The sequence below is a fragment of the Phaseolus vulgaris genome, chromosome 4 (assembly GCF_051622355.1).
Source record: "Phaseolus vulgaris cultivar YP4 chromosome 4, ASM5162235v1, whole genome shotgun sequence".
NCBI classification, from domain to species: domain Eukaryota; kingdom Viridiplantae; phylum Streptophyta; class Magnoliopsida; order Fabales; family Fabaceae; genus Phaseolus; species Phaseolus vulgaris.
Genome location: NC_143501.1, coordinates 49,385,437 through 49,401,334, shown reverse-complemented (window position 1 = coordinate 49,401,334; position 15,898 = coordinate 49,385,437). Strand labels below are relative to the sequence as shown.

Genomic DNA, 15,898 nt, shown 5'->3' with positions numbered 1-15,898 from the left:
AGACTCGTTGAAAAGTAAGACCAATTAAAAAAATCAAGTAGTAATTAAATTATTAAAAAAAATGTCATACTCTTTGTCTAGTAAAAACTAATATAAATATCTTATAAAAACTTTCCAATATTACAAGATATTAAATAATAATTATCAAAAACTAAAATTGTAACACAAAATTTTATATAAACCAAAACTGTAAGAAAATATTTATAGAGAATACATTACACAAATGAAAAACATACTTAATTGAGTTTTCATAACGCAAAAAGAAACTGAAAAAAGTGTTTGGTTACTATTTTTGTTGTTGTTTTGGTAAACGCACATCAAAGTATTAAACCAAACAGTCCCTAACGTAAAAGAAACATTTTTTCAAGTACAAAAACATAGAAATTTTCTCTTTGAAAAAAACAGAAACAAAAACTGTGAAAAAAAAAAGAGAGTGAAACACTGAGACACGAAGACCATAACCATCTTCAACACAGTTTCTTCGTTCTTCACAATTCACAAACTCAAATTTTGGAACTTTTTGCGTTGAACACTGATGGATCCTCCGACCAAGAGTTGGGGCATCCACACGCGCTCCGAAATAACTGCCAAGTACGAGGTTATTGGTTGGGTCGGATCGGGTGCCTACGCCGACGTGTACGACGGGCGGCGCCGCTCGGACGGTGCGGCGGTGGCGCTGAAGGAGGTGCACGATTCCCACTCGGCGTCTCGCGAAATCGAAGCTCTGCGGGTCCTGCAAGGGTCCCAAAACGTGGTCGTTCTTCACGAGTTCTTCTGGCGCGAGGACGAGGACGCGGTTCTCGTGCTCGAGTTTCTCGGAACCGACCTCGCCGCCGTGATCGGAGAAGGTGGTGTCGGCGTCGGTGAGGTCAAGAGGTGGATGTTGCAGGCTCTGAGTGCTGTGGATGAGTGCCACCGGAATATGATCGTGCATAGAGACTTAAAGCCCGCGAATTTTCTGGTTTCCGATGATGGGGTGCTCAAGTTAGCAGATTTTGGACAGGTTTAAGGATAAAGTTTTCAACTTCGTTTTAATCTGGTTTTTGGGTTCTTTGTTTAACGAGAGTGTGTTGGCTACTTGATTATTACGTGACTTTTTTTTCTTCTTCTCTTTTTTTATTTGATTATGTGATGTGGTTTGGGTTAATCTATGATCATGGTGATCGATCATATTTCTGTGGCACTAGCTTCTACCATGGTTGCCAATATTGATAATTTTTGTTTTGCTGCTGAAATCTTTAGTGGGTGATTCTCTTCTCTGTCTAAAGAATTATTTGAATTTGGATCGGGGGAAATGGAATAGAGGTTAATTTTTATGATTTGTTGAGCAATAAAAACCATCTTATATATGACTTCTGTGATACTTCTGATAAGAATCAACAAACTTGCATCTTACTATGCATGACAATCTGTGAGTGAAAGGTTTTTTTTTTCTGGGGGGTTGAGTTTGGTGTGTGAATTTGTTTGGTCTTTTTATAGTGGAGAATGAATCCTTGGATTGACTAGTCAATAGGTAAATCTGAATCAGTTTTTTTTTATATAAATAACTTGTTTATGGTCAACCAAGATCTGTTTAAAATTAGTGTTAGTTTGTATATTTAAAAAACAATGGTTTCATCCTTATATTTCTGAAGTTCTGTTATTGAGTTATCCATGGACGAAATCTACCATATTTCAGAAAATACAATGTCTAAGTCATTGATTGTTTTTGAAATGTAGGGATAAAATCCATCACATTTCAGAAAACACAAGACTAAAGTCATCATATTTTTAAAATGTAGGGACTAAAATCAATTTTTTCCAAGTGTTGAGAGCTTTAAAACACATTTTACCATTTTCTTTTTGTGTTTGTCTGCTGATATGTGAATGTTTAGTTTGACTACTTTTTCAGGCAAGGATACTTGTGGAGTCTGGATTCGATGGTCCCCAGGAAGATGATGATGTTTCAAATAGTGAAAGGTCACTCCAACAACATCGTGAAGCTATTTCCCAACTAGAGAACTTAAATCAAACTGGGCAGGAAAACCCAGATCACAGAAGCTTGAGTCATGAAGAATATTTCAGAGTTTTAGATGAGATGAAAACCAAGAGCTACTCTTATGACACTGACAAGGAAGCGAATATCCATGATGGAAACACCTCATGTCTTGCAACGTGCACAGCGAGTGACATAGATGATGAACTCTGCAAAGGCTCTTTTACCTACGAAGCTGAGGAGGAGGGAGGGAATGAACTTGGTTGTCTCACATCATGTGTTGGAACACGCTGGTTTCGAGCTCCTGAGTTACTGTATGGATCCACAGACTATGGTTTAGAGGTTGATCTTTGGTCATTGGGGTGTGTTTTTGCTGAACTCTTAACATCGAAGCCATTGTTTCCTGGAACAAGTGATGTAGACCAGCTTAGCAGAATTGTTAGTGTTTTGGGGAACATCAATGAGGAAACTTGGCCTGGCTGTTCCAAACTTCCTGATTATGGAAGCATCTCTTTTTTTAAGGTGGAAAGCCCTTGTGGTCTTGAAGCATGCATGCCCAATTGCACCCCTGATGAAGTTTCCTTGGTCAAAAGATTGGTTTGTTATGATCCAATTAAGAGAGCCACAGCAATGGAGTTACTTGAAGACAAGTACCTAAGTGAAGTACCACTTCCTGTTCCAAATTCTGATTCTGATTTGGATGAGTTTGGAACTTTGAATATCACCACAACTGATTCTGATGTATCTGCACAAATCTCTTGAACTGGAAGGATATGATACACCTTGAATACTGTTTTATATTAGTATATAGAAAATGAATTCTAGTGGCATCACATTCTTGGGCCAGAATTTGTCCAGTGCTCTATTGGTATTTTATTTGTTGAATATCAGTAGTGAAATCCGCAGTTGGATTCTTTTGAAAAGGATAAAGTAGTGAGAAAATAAGCTTATAATAGAATTGTTGTTTTACCATGTTATGATTGATGTAAAATGTTGCTAAGTGACAGGGACAAGAGATCCTTACAACCCCTTGTGTCTTTTGTTTTTTGTTACAGTCACACTAGGTTTCTTATTCCCATGTTTATAACTAAATTCAAAAGTGGAAGGGAAAAGCGGGCTAAATTATGGATCAAGCAATGGCATCCACGTGTCATGACTAAATGATTTTTTATTCTTAATGGTTAAGACGTTGCTGATATATTAACACTTTCAACAATACATTTCACATCTTAATAAATTAATATTTTTTATTTTTTAATTTAAAAATATTATTATATTATTATAAAATAACATACATTTACTGTTTATAATAATATAATAATATTTTTAAATTAAAAAAAAATATTAATTTATTAAAGTGTATGTTTTTAGTGTTGAGTCAGCCCCCAATATTTTATGGAGTCTGCAGCGTTTAAGCTTAAGATGAATTAAAGTCGACGGATAAAATGAAGATGGCAGTCAGGTTCGAACTCTACTTTTTTTAATCCTATGCTATAATTATTCTACCGAAAAAATGGTCCTTTAAAATGTTAGGTATGAACTTTAAAATGTAAAAATAAGTTGTACTAATTCTGTCTGAATATATATACAAAGCTAAAATAAGAATTTTGCACTTTTTAAAAATTTATTCAAACGAAAGAGAATGCAGACAAGAAGCTCTAAAGCAGGTTCAAACATGGAAGATTTTTTTAAGAATGAACCATCAATTTCATTGGTACCCTCTTAGGCAACTTTCCATTAGCAAAAATCAATATCGTTAGGCAAATTTCATAATTATTTCTTGTGCAAATATCTTGAGCCCATTTTCCTCGATATACGGCGTGACAGAACTCACATGCTAGACTATTCTTTATCCAAAATGGGACAAAATTCAAGTAATTAAAAATAATGTGACGTACAGACACAAAATATTACATGTTGAAGTCCTGTAAATGTGTGGATATAAAGGGGTGCATAGATCCCTCGCGATGAATATTACATAAGTCATACATATGTCTTCCTTTACGTGGATGCCAAATCAGAGAATCACAAGCCACGAAAACGTCAGAAGGGTGTCGTAAGCCGCTATGTGGCTACTACATAACAGCTACCCATAATACCTAAAACCTCTTCACTTCAAATCTTCGTATGCATAGTTCCTGCCTTGAGCTTCCCCTTGTATTGTTAAGGTCAACCAAAATAGATGAAACAATCTGCTCAGCGGAAACTAAGCAAAATTGTAGAAATCAATGAGCGAAGTTCTAATCTTGGGGAAGAAGTGCAATCTCAATTTCATGAAGTGACTTTCCTTTGGTTTCCACCACATTTCGTCTAACAAAAATTACTGCCATGATGCAAAAGGTAGCAAACATAGAGTAAAGCAGCTGTGGACCGAGCTTTTCCAGCAAACGCAAGAACAGTAGGCCAACAAAGAAATTTATGACCTGTACAAGACCATTTAATCTAATGAGAGAAGGATTCCATGAATACTGAGTTTCGTTCTAAGTCATTATGAGATCAGATAATGAAAATAGTTTCAGTAGTTTGCAAAGAAGCCGGGAATTTGAGCAGGCCTCATTTAATTGATTCAACCAAAATGTCACATTGTAGAATCAATAAAGAACCGTAGAACATAACCTGCCAAACTGATGCCATTTTATATAAAAGAAAATGTCAGAAAAAAATTACCCAATGCACTGACATACAGACTGCCATGGCCTTGGCTCTGATTCGACTAGGAAAGATTTCAGGTAGGAGGAGACTGGGAACCGGACCAGCTCCAAGAGCAAATGTTAAGACGAACCTGCATGAAAGAAGTATAAAGTGTTCATATTACTGCAGTGTCTTCCCAAATGACCCTGCATAGAAGTTTCAATTTATCGTCATTTCATCCTCAATTGTCATTTATACAAAGACATGCATAGTAAGAGGATGCTCTCTTACAGTCATATTCTCGACGAATTTGGCAGATGATAATTACCAAACATTGAGGCAGAGCACCGTGATTTCTCTCACAGCATATTATTGTCTTTACACTTGTTTACATGAGTTTTATTGCCGTGATTTTTTTTAAAATAGAATATATCCTTAATAATTCTCCCTTAAAAGTTCACAAGTAGAAACGCTATTTTAGTTTTATTTATAATTTGCATTATAGATGCATCTATTGAGATCCATATTCATAATCATGTTTCATACTCACAGTAACATGCCACCAACAGAAAAGTACAGAGCTCCCACTTTCGATACAAGTGAAGTTGCTCCCGTGGCTTGAAGCATCATTGCAACTGCCTATACAAGTAAAAAATACAGAACAAACAACTTCCTGATTAATAGCCAACTTTATCTTCTAGTCAGCAACAATGCAAACACCCAAACAAAACAAAAGGAATTTTGTAATGCTGTGCACTTGCACTAGCTCATATTCCAAACAAGCATCTCTCTCTTCACCGCAAACACCAGGTCAGGATTTAAAACAGTATAAGTAACACATGAGTCCCATATTTTCATGATGTGACCCTTCACATAAACAATAAAAGAAGTACAAGTAATTTACCATGCCAAAGAAACTCCAGAAAAGTAGAACCTTCCTTCCAAGCTTATCCATCAAACCCATTGAAATGATAGATCCTGAGGAAGTCCGGGGGGATAAGCATTAGAGAATACAATAACCCAATAATTTAGATCAATATCCTGGCTACCAGAAGATATCAATACCTGCCAAATTAGCGATTCCTATGCAAACATTTGCAATGTCTGATGGCACTCCAGCACTTTTAAAAACAGTGGAAGAGAAATAAAACACAGCATTTATACCAGATAGCTGTTGTAAAGCAAATAGGGTTGATCCAATAAAAACAACTGCAAAACGAACTCGTGAATAAAAAATAACTTTGGGAAACCTAAGCAAACCAGTGTCAAGAGAACAACAATGGCAAATCTTCTTACGAAGATCCTAGGGACAAACCGGGAAAATCCATACCTTTAGAATGACGACCATGTAGCAATTCTGACAACTTCACAGAATCGTTGTCATCTCCTCTATCTACCTTCGATAACTCTGACATAGCAAATTTTGCTTCTGATACACCTAGAAGTCTCTCAAACTCAGCTTCTGCTTCAACAATTCTTCCTTGCTGCATTACAACAAAGAGGAATATTCAAGCATCAAGTGCAGGATGGAAGAGTCAAATGGATCAAGGGATGAACACTCAAAATTACTAGTAAGAATGAACTTTTCAAGATCTACAACATGAAATATGAATGATCCTCCTTATTGTACTATTGAGCAATAAGAAACAAAAGTTATTCCAAACTATGCCTGACAAGGATAAAAAGAGACATGGGCAATGTTAGCCACTACGACACTCCTAAAGTCTTTTATTAAATGGGACAGAGAGGACGTGCAAAGAAATGACAATGTTAGATAGGAAGGAAATAAATAATTGAGAATTAGTTAGCATCGTTAACATTGAAACTTCAAGGGTTCAAAACAAAACAAATACAGAAACAGTAGGTTACAAATATGACGAGATAATATCTAAGATGAGATAATATTAGACTAGGCATCAACCTTGTATAACCAATGTGGACTCTCCGCACAGAAGACCATAGCTGCAGCAAGTATAGCAGCTGGAATGGTAGATACCCAAAAACAAACCCGCCACCTGTGTGAAAATATTCAGGTTGAATTTCTAAATCATGAATAAAAAATATGTAACATCATGAAGTAAGTTCATATGATACCATCCAGATATTTCTTTGACAGGGATTCCAATAAATAAAGCTGCCATTAGACCAAGGCATGTTGCAATCTGGATGAAAGCTCCATAGGTTCCCCGCACAAAAGCAGGAGAAACCTGCCATTTAAGAGAGTAACCACGTGAATAATCAAGTTAACCTTTAGCCTAGTCAATGAGACAGATGCAACAATTTAGTGATCAACATACCTCTGTCACGTACAGAGAGGCAATGGGAGGGCCCAGTCCCAAGCCAGTCCCAACAAACAACCTTCCTACAAGCATGCCAAACAAGTTGTTTGTAGCCGCACTGAAAATGCACCATTTTCCAATGAGAAATTAGTCCTAAGAATTTATATTGGAAAACATAAAAGTAAAAAACTGTCATTTGACCAAAGTGAAATGCGCATACTGACTGTAGTGAAATAATAGTAAGGAAATTTAAACTTATGGGGCCCTTAAATCAAAACTAAAGATCTTCTTGCTGCCCACTTGTAATCTAGAAATTTATAAAAATGGAGATATGCGCTGCCATGTTATTTAATTATTATAGACATTATATGCGTGAAATATATGAAAAAGGCTCGAGCTCTTTTTTAGAACCAACAAAAAGAACATGAAGATATCATAATGGGTAAAGAGGACATATGGAAACCATAAGATGGCAATGAGGTGCATTTATGCTATTACATTAGAGGACAAAAAATTGAAGTAATAAACCATTCTATGTTTCCACAGTAGTCCACAGATAAACCTTGAGAAAACAATTGAAACCTACAAATTGGTTGAATAAAGGGCAAAGAAAATTTCGCTTTATTCCATGAGAAAAACAAAATAAAACAAACAATATTCTATATGTACGGGAAGTGTAACCTCATAGAAGCACCAATTATCATTGGCAGAGCACACAACTGGAAAGTCCTACGTCGTCCCACCCCATCAGCAATCCAACCACTCAGTAGACATCCAATCAAGGCACCACCAAGACATATGCTCACCACCAGACCTTCATTTGAGAGGGGAAAAATCAATATGGGAAATTTACAATAGACAATGAAATTAAACACGGATTTAGGAATCTTCGTTGTCACCTTCTGCCATTGTATTTCCATGGAAACCAAGATCTACAGAAATGCTCTCGAGTGGTTCATTAACAACTCTGAATATAACGCAAAACATCAAAATATAAGTCTTCATTGGATTCTAGATTAAAAAGCAAACAATCCAAGAGAGTGCAACAAGAAGGAGAAACTAAGAAAGTACAAACCCGAGATGGTATCCAAAAAGGAATGAAGAAATGGTCGCCACAAGTACATGAGGTAAGGAAAGCTTCCATGAAGGATTTGAGGTTCCCTTATCCAATCCATTGTCTAAAATATCTATCAAGCATTAAAATAGCATAGTTAATAACCACCACGATAGAAGACCTAACACAATTTACAGTATAACACAAACCCAAGCCATGTTTTCTACTGCCATTTTCATAATCGCTTCCAGATGCAAATTATCTATAGTCAATAAGAGAGGCAATTGAACAGCATAGCTATTGTTTCTAACAAGATTAAATGAACTGCCAATTCTTCTGAATAATGAAATCTTCAAATGATTAGGCTAGAAAGATGGCATTGCAGAGGCTTTTACTTTTTATGTTAGGTATTTCACAACGAAATGGAATAAATACATGTCAGATAAATAAAAGAAACTGGAAATACATACTCCATGGCTGAATAAAGGGTGCATACCTAAGTTTTCTTCCACACTTTCCATGTTCGAATAATCTCTGGAAGGAGTACGCTTGTACATCGATGAATTTTCACGATGATGCCCCGCCCACATTAGCCAATATTTTACCTGTCTGCTTCCTGAAAATAATCGTAGCTCAAAAGTTAGAACGTAAAACTTTTAAGCGTATGTATTAAAAAAAAGTCGTGAACTAATATATCAAATGAAAAATCATAAACTAAGCTTAAATCGAACTTCAAGCATGTCCTGCATCCATAATTAAAAAAAAAAAAAAAAAAAAAAAACTATAGCTGCAGCAGGAAAACTTGGAAAAGTTTCAATTCAACCACTCACAACAAAAATTTATCAACAATACCTATATAGCAACTTATCTTCATCACACAGATTCAAACATCAACTATCACCGTTAAAACTTACAAACAATAGTAGCAGCAGCAATCTATCTAAAACCAGACCGATTCACATAAAAATCACCTAAAACAAGCTATATTGACGCTAGATGTACAACTTCTCTGCAAAGTATAGGGTTGAACTTTATTCACTTCTTTATCCGTACACTCAACCTTAAATACACAGCACTCAGCAGAGAACAACGAATAACTTGATGATCCTAAGCAGAAAACGAGTTCCTCTGTTTTTCTCAGAAACAAATAAAAAGGAAGCAGAACAGAGCTTACGGTAAACTATCATGAAAAACAGCATAAAACGAAGAAGTGAATCGAGATCATACAAGCAGAAAAAGCGCGGAAAATGCAGAGAGAAAGAAAAGAAAACGAAATCGGAGCTGAAAAAGAGAAGGATGAAGTGAATACGCAGCAATTCGACGAGCGATTCTCCGTTTGGTAGGGAAGTGAAGGAGAATCTGAGAGAGGTTGGTGGCGTTGGGAAGCGATAAATAGTTACGGTGGTGAAGGAGAAACGGTTACCAACCGCGAAACGAAAGCGATAACGCTATCGTGCGCGGGGGGTTGTTGTTGATGGTTCGCGAAGGAAACAGAGTGAAAGAAAAGGAATCGAATCAATGAATACTGGTTTGTTGTTTTCTTCCTTTGAGAGAAACAGCACTTGCACAACAACACACTGCAACACTACTAACCAAATTCTAATTACTCATTAAGAAGAGTTTAATCATAACATTTTTGTTAATATTAATTAATTTTTATTAATGTATAAAGAAAATGGCATAATTGCGTGTACGGCTAGGATGAAGACAAGTGTCGGTCCCTGTTGTGTTGAGCAAAACAGTGGGGACCCACCTCTGAGACCTATGGTCTAGATCTTGTCTTCTTCTTGCTTTCACCCTCATGCACAATTTCCAATATTATAAAATATTATTTATTTTACAATCTTCATTATTAATTAAAACGTTGGAACTTACCACATAAAACGTATTTAATATGTTGTTTATTTGATTAGCTATAGTCTGTGTTTAATTTTATACAGAAAATATTGTACAATTAGACCTTCTGTAATTTAGTCATAATTTGTAAATTTTCTTATTTAATTTCTCATATGTAAGAGTACAATACTAACACTTTTAAAATACGTGGTTTACTCTTAGGTTATTTACGAAGGATGTTATTTATGTTTAAGCTAGAGTGTTGAATATGGTTATTAGGTGAGGGTGTAGAAAATAAAAACAGATGACTTGGTTTTAGTGTTGGGCTTTAGCTGAAAAAAAAGTAAGAAAAGGAGTTAGCTTAGTGAATATATGGGTGCAAATAGAAGTTGAAATCTGCCTCAAAAGAGACCATGTAGCCCTTCACTTATCTTTCTTTCTTCTTTGGCAATTACTTCCTGCACCATATCACTGCACTCAAGGGGAAAAATCGAAAATATCCTTAAAAAAATAGGCACATATAAAACTACATTTCGGACCACCTTTTTAGGAACATAATAATCTCTTTCGAATAAATTTTTTTTGAATGTATTATTTTTAATTTTAGATTTTTTTATACAAAATAGGATTTTGATTTTTTTTTTCTGGATAACACAAAAATCTCTTCGATCTATTTTTCTGAAATGCATTATTTTCAATTCTGGATTTTTTATTTTTGAAATTTTTGAAATTATGTTTGGTACGGTTTCAAAAGTGTTGGTGTAGAGAGCATTTGCCTTCTTTTTCTATACAAAGAGATTGTTGTTTAACAAATTAACTATATCTATTCGTTAAACACAATATTAAGATTAATAAATATTTAATTAGCAATTCATGAATACTAAAGATGAATAAACTAAATTGGAAAATTTGAAAATAATAAAAGAAGTTTATTTAAGAGAAAGGAATATATTTTACTGTTACAATATGTTGCTAACAATTTTTACAAACTGTTGCATATTGAATATAATTAAATTCATAAATAAAATAATCAAATTATTAATAATTTTATTTTAAACTTAAAAATTTCACTCCTTAAAAAAGGGAAAAAAAGTTGCAAAACAAATTTAGAAAAAAACATTGTGGTTTTGTTGTGTGATTGTGATTTGAATTGAATTATATAATAAACACCAATGGTTAATTACTGCATCTAAAGAATCTAGGGTTTATATGCTGAGAAGAAACAAATAGATCATAAGAGAAAAAAAGCTTCTTTGCAGTTTTCAGAGTTATCAAAATGGCTTCTTCGAGGGATAAGGAACAAGCGCCGCCGCATCACCACCAGCCTCTGTTGAGCAGCCTCGTCGTCCGCCCTTCCCACACTGAGGCCGCCACCGGTGGTCGCGCCGCTGATTTTGAGCCCGGCGAGCTCCACCGCGATCCTCCTCCTCCCTATTCTCGCTCCGATCGATATCCCGACGAACCTGGTTTGTTTCGTCTCTCGTCTCTATTGCCCAGTGATGCGGATGATTGAGTTAGGTTTTTTAAATTTTTGTTTCGGAATATCGACTTGGAAACTGGCTTTGTCGATTTATGTGCCTTTCTGCTGTTGAATTGGTTTGTGAAAATTTGGTGAGTTTGTGACATGTTTGGTTATGTTGTTCCATTGAGCTATATACATCGTTTTCAACTCGGCGGAAGGGCGATGTGTGATCCATGTAAGCCATTCTCACCCAGTGGGACAGGGCTTTGCTGTAGTGTATATATTGTTTTCCCTTTTTGTTGCGCCTTAAAATCTAAAACCTTGTATATATTAGGCATTGAAATGGGATCCGATTGGATTTTTAACTTGAATATCGATAACACAGATCATTTAGCCATTTGTTCACTGATAACGACAAAATGTGAGAATAATCGAAAATGCTTTTTATTGTTGTAGTTCTAAGTTTTGAAGTGCATGTTTAGTTTAATTGAATTTGGAGGAAGCCTGATTTCTAAGTTTTTTTTTTTGGGAAATAAGCATTTTTTCTCAGAATTAAATCCCAACCAACGTCAGTGAAGTTTATTTTGGTGGAATCTTAATTTTGATGTTGAATTGGTCATTTTGAATTTGTTATATTTGATTTTTTTGGGGTTTGGTGAGATGAAAACTGCTATTACGTGTTTTGTTTCTCTTTTTTGCTTTTCACCTACTGTATTTATACAGATGTGAGTTTTTTTGTCAGATCTTGCTGTGTATTCATTGTGTACTTGCCCACGTATGGCTCTCCTATCGATTATGGAGTGTCTACAGTGAATAAACTTTGCATTTATGTGTTACAGCTCTGATGTTGCGTGCAAGATCTTGGGCCTTCAGGAAGGCATGTTACCTATGGATCATGTTCTGAGATTTTTATAATATAAAAGGGTTAATAATGAGTTGGATGATTGAAATAGTTCATTCTACACAAACTTGTGGGGGCTTTTGCAGCACAGAATCTGTTGCATGGGTTCTCATTTGCCTAGTTGAGTCACGGTCATGTGTTTGGTTTGGGATTTCTGTCAAAGTTAAGATAATGCCGAGTTTAAAGCAATCTGAGATACAATTTGAAGTTATTGACAGACAAGGTACAGTGTGGGCAATGTGCTAGAACATCAATATGGTTACAGGATTGGTAGGGGGCTGAAACTGACCACATTGTTTTTTGGTGAATAGCTTATGGTTATAAGCTATCTTGGCTGGTATATCCGGCTCTGCCACAAGACGTGTTTATGGGGGTGGGTGAATTTCTAATTTGATATTCTTGGGGAAGCTGACCTGACGTTTTGGAAAGATAATGTTTACTGGTGATAACTTCCTAGTGTTATTGGTTATATTTGGTTTGTGTTATTGGACTCCTGGTTATTCCATTTCCAGATATTGGGTTACTTCTGGAATAGCCGTTGCAATGATTGTTTTTTGCTGCTGGTTGTATTTTAGTTTCTATGGGTTTTTCTTCTTTGGTTGCTTGGTTAGGAGTAATTCTGATGGTTCTTTGTTGACAACACGGAAGGCTGCTTTCCAGAAATAGTAATATTTCACAAGTGAAGTTTAGGGACATCTGTAATCAAATTGTTGTATAGCTTCTGTAGGAGACCGAAACTGCCTATTAAAAATCGGTTTTGTTGAATAACATGCAGTTATAGCCAATGCTTGGCTGGTATTTCTAGGTTCTGCCACAAGACATGTTTGTGGGTGGGTGGATTTCTTATTTGCTACTTTTGCAGGAGCTGGCCTTACATTTCAGAAAGACAACGTGTACTGATGATAACTTCATAGTATTATTGGTTATATTTGGTTATTTTGCTGTTGAACTCCTGGTTATTCCAATTCCAGATTGCAATGATTTTTTTTGGCTGGTGGTTATCATTTTAGTTTCCATGGGTTTTTCTTCATTGGGTGGTTAATTAGGGATGATTCAGATTGTTCTTTATTTACAACATGGAAGGCTTCTTTCCTGTGTAGTAATTCCACAATTGAAGTTTAAGAACTTCTGTTATCTCATGGTTGCATAGCTTCTGCTGAATCCTTAGTATTTTTTTCATGTTGATCCATTGTTTGAATTGAGGACACCAACATGGTACAGAAAAGGGATGCATATCTTCTTAGGAATACACTTTTTGTCCAATTTCTTTCTCCTGTTGTTTTGAAGTTACCTGGGGGCATAGTATATCCCGAAAAAGGGTGAATTGGTTGCTGGCATCATTGTAGATGGCTTCAATGGGGTTTATTTGCCTGTGCCATTCTTCTTCTGTATGATGTTCTGCAAACTGCTCAGCTATATTGCTCAAATCTTCTTTTGGCTGTCATAGCATACTAATAGAAATGGTTCCAAAAAGAGTCCAGCAAGTGGTTGATTGGAGCAAGGCATTAAAGTTTGTGATTATTCACACGATGGTGGTGTGTTGGTGGTTATATCCTCGTGGCACACATTTTGATCCTGTGCTCCTGAGTTTAATAACTTTCCAAAGGGTGAAATGACGTTGGTTCTCATTTATCGTGATTCATTTGGATTTGTTTTATTAGGGTTAGTGCACACCTTTAACCAAGTTTTGAATGTACAGCAGTGCCTAGGTTGTTGCTCTGAAATTTGAATTTGGATTTGATATTTCAGATTGTTAGGTTCCATGATTTGTTGTTTATTTAACTATATTTTGGTAGCATTCGGAGATGGAAAGAATTGGTATCAGCAATATAAAGGAAGTAACTTATTAGTGGAAAACCATGCTCATAGAACTTGTTTGCTTTAGGGTAATATGGATCTGCTGTTTGGGAAGTGACATTGAAGGTGTTATGATCTAAACTTCCTGCGCTCTTCACACTTTTTAATTTTCATATCTATGAGGAGGAGGAGCCCTGTGTGGGGATAGCCTTCCCCTTTGGAATATCAAACTGATTATGACAGTTGCATGATCACAATATTATTGGATTCTACTGTAGATTGCAATGCTGAATTTTCCCACAATTCCTGTAAGTCACTTATTCTCAAACTTCGCTCTTTGTTTTCCCAGGATATAGAATTCGTGCAGGTTCTTCATCTCCAGTCCACCGTAGAGAGGCAGATCACCGTTTTGGTTCTGATTATAATTACCTATCACGAAGCCGTGGATATGGTGGCGGGAGAGATCCAGGAAGATATAGAGACCCTTCACCTCCGTATGGTCGAGGTAGGGTAGGTGGCAGGCCAATGGGTAGAGCTTTTGATGGGCATGGCTTTGTTTCTGGACTTGCTAGAGGTGAAGGCAATGGTAGAAATAATCCCAATGTGCGTCCTAGAGAGGGAGACTGGATCTGTCCCGATCTCATGTAAGTGTGCAATTCTTTCTGAATTCTGATTGTGATCTGACTTTCATTATTGGAATTACTTTTGATTGTGATTAGTCAGCTCAAAGTTTTAAAACTTAGAATTCTGGGTTGTTAAATATCCAAAGAGCTAGAGTCATTTTTTGGAGACTGGAGATAATTTCCTCTATTTTGCAGGTGTGGTAATCTTAACTTTGCAAGGCGGGACCATTGTAACAGCTGCAATAGATCTCGCAATGTGCCGGCTAGAAGTCCTCGAAGGGCTTATCATGCACCTCCACCACTTCACGCTCCTCCTAGACGCTATCCCGGACCTCCCATGGACCGCTCTCCTGAAAGGACTTTGAATGGCTTTAGATCACCTCCTCGTGGGCTGGCAAGGGATGGCCCTAGAGAGTATGGCTCTGCTGCCCTGCCACCCCTCAGGCAAGAAAGCAGGTTTCCAGACCCCCATGTCCGTAGAGAGCGAATGGATTACATAGAAGATCCCTACAGGGGGAGAAACAAGTTTGACAGACCACCTCCACTGGACTGGGATAACAGAGACCGTGGAAGAGATGGCTTCCCTGATGAAAGGAAAGCATTTGAAAGGAGGCCACTGTCACCCCCTGCACCTCTTATGCCTTCCCTTCCTCACCACCGGAACGGTCGGTGGGCTCGTGATGTGAGAGAGAGAAGCCGCTCTCCGATAAGAGGTGGCCTACCACCTAAAGATTATCGTCGAGATACATTTGTCAGCCGTGGAAGAGATGATAGGCGTGGTATGGGAAGGGATAGAATTGGAGGAATGTATTAGTTGCGGGTGTTTTATGTACTTTGTGATGTAACTAATATTAGCTTCTGTACTTTGTGGAGACGAAGAATTTTTAGTTCTGGATCTTCTGAATGTTTTTGAGTTTATCGGTTTGTTTGATTCTCCTTGATCTTCTGCCTCAGATTTGTCACTGTTTGATAGTGGTGAGAACATCTTTTTTTGACTCCAAATTTTGGGTGAGAATATTCTCTTCGTGCTTGTCTGTGTTTGCCTAGTGAAAAATAGATGTGCTTGGAAATATGTTAGAATGACGATCAACAGAATAATTGTATTTTTTTTAATGAAGTTGAGGATTGTTCAGTTAGAAACTATATACAGACTTTGATCTCTAACAAAATTCAGTTTGTTGTAAACATGTTATTGAAGGCTATAAAGAAAAAATCGAATTTAAAATTGACTTTTAAAAAAGTCTGGTTTAATTCCACCATCTGAACTGAACCGAGGGTTTAAACCAGCTTAAGGTGTTAATTCCCTTATTCTATATTTCTCACTCTATATAACATACGAT

General features: G+C 36.6%; 3 protein-coding genes across 8 annotated transcripts; 2 read left to right on the top strand and 1 right to left on the bottom strand.

Annotated features, from left to right (window-relative positions):
• The first annotated feature begins 348 nt into the window (after window positions 1–348).
• On the top strand, window positions 349–2,952 carry LOC137838095 (cyclin-dependent kinase F-1). Its single transcript, XM_068647324.2, has 2 exons — window positions 349–1,003; window positions 1,892–2,952. The coding sequence occupies exons 1-2, from the start codon at window positions 536–538 to the stop codon at window positions 2,735–2,737; spliced, it is 1,314 nt and encodes a 437-aa protein (XP_068503425.1). The 5' UTR covers window positions 349–535; the 3' UTR covers window positions 2,738–2,952.
• Window positions 2,953–3,823: 871 nt separating this feature from the next.
• Window positions 3,824–9,372, bottom strand: LOC137838093 (putative plastidic glucose transporter 2). Of its 5 annotated transcripts, none has more exons than XR_016520376.1 (14): window positions 9,167–9,372; window positions 8,436–8,555; window positions 7,961–8,072; window positions 7,785–7,852; window positions 7,567–7,699; window positions 6,904–7,003; window positions 6,701–6,813; window positions 6,528–6,621; window positions 5,937–6,090; window positions 5,672–5,727; window positions 5,511–5,584; window positions 5,157–5,245; window positions 4,643–4,757; window positions 3,824–4,398 (listed from the first exon to the last, which is right to left on the bottom strand). XR_016520376.1 is itself a non-coding variant. In XM_068647322.2 (14 exons), the coding sequence occupies exons 2-14, from the start codon at window positions 8,527–8,529 to the stop codon at window positions 4,216–4,218; spliced, it is 1,473 nt and encodes a 490-aa protein (XP_068503423.2). In that variant the 5' UTR covers window positions 8,530–8,555; window positions 9,167–9,372; the 3' UTR covers window positions 3,824–4,215. The 5 variants fall into 5 exon arrangements, 2 of the variants coding, with proteins under 2 accessions (XP_068503423.2, XP_068503422.2); XR_011085548.2 differs by having other exon boundaries at window positions 4,643–4,812; window positions 5,672–5,815; window positions 9,249–9,372; XR_016520375.1 differs by having other exon boundaries at window positions 9,249–9,372.
• A 1,511-nt stretch (window positions 9,373–10,883) lies between these two features.
• Window positions 10,884–15,499, top strand: LOC137838094 (RNA-binding protein-like protein). 2 transcript variants are annotated; one of them, XM_068647323.2, is made up of 3 exons: window positions 10,884–11,241; window positions 14,285–14,579; window positions 14,754–15,499. In XM_068647323.2, exons 1-3 carry the CDS (start codon window positions 11,052–11,054, stop codon window positions 15,370–15,372), a joined length of 1,104 nt encoding a protein of 367 aa, XP_068503424.2. In that variant the 5' UTR covers window positions 10,884–11,051; the 3' UTR covers window positions 15,373–15,499. The 2 variants fall into 2 exon arrangements, with proteins under 2 accessions (XP_068503424.2, XP_090157353.1); XM_090301227.1 differs by lacking the exon at window positions 10,884–11,241 and adding an exon at window positions 12,269–13,800.
• The last annotated feature ends 399 nt before the right edge of the window (window positions 15,500–15,898 follow it).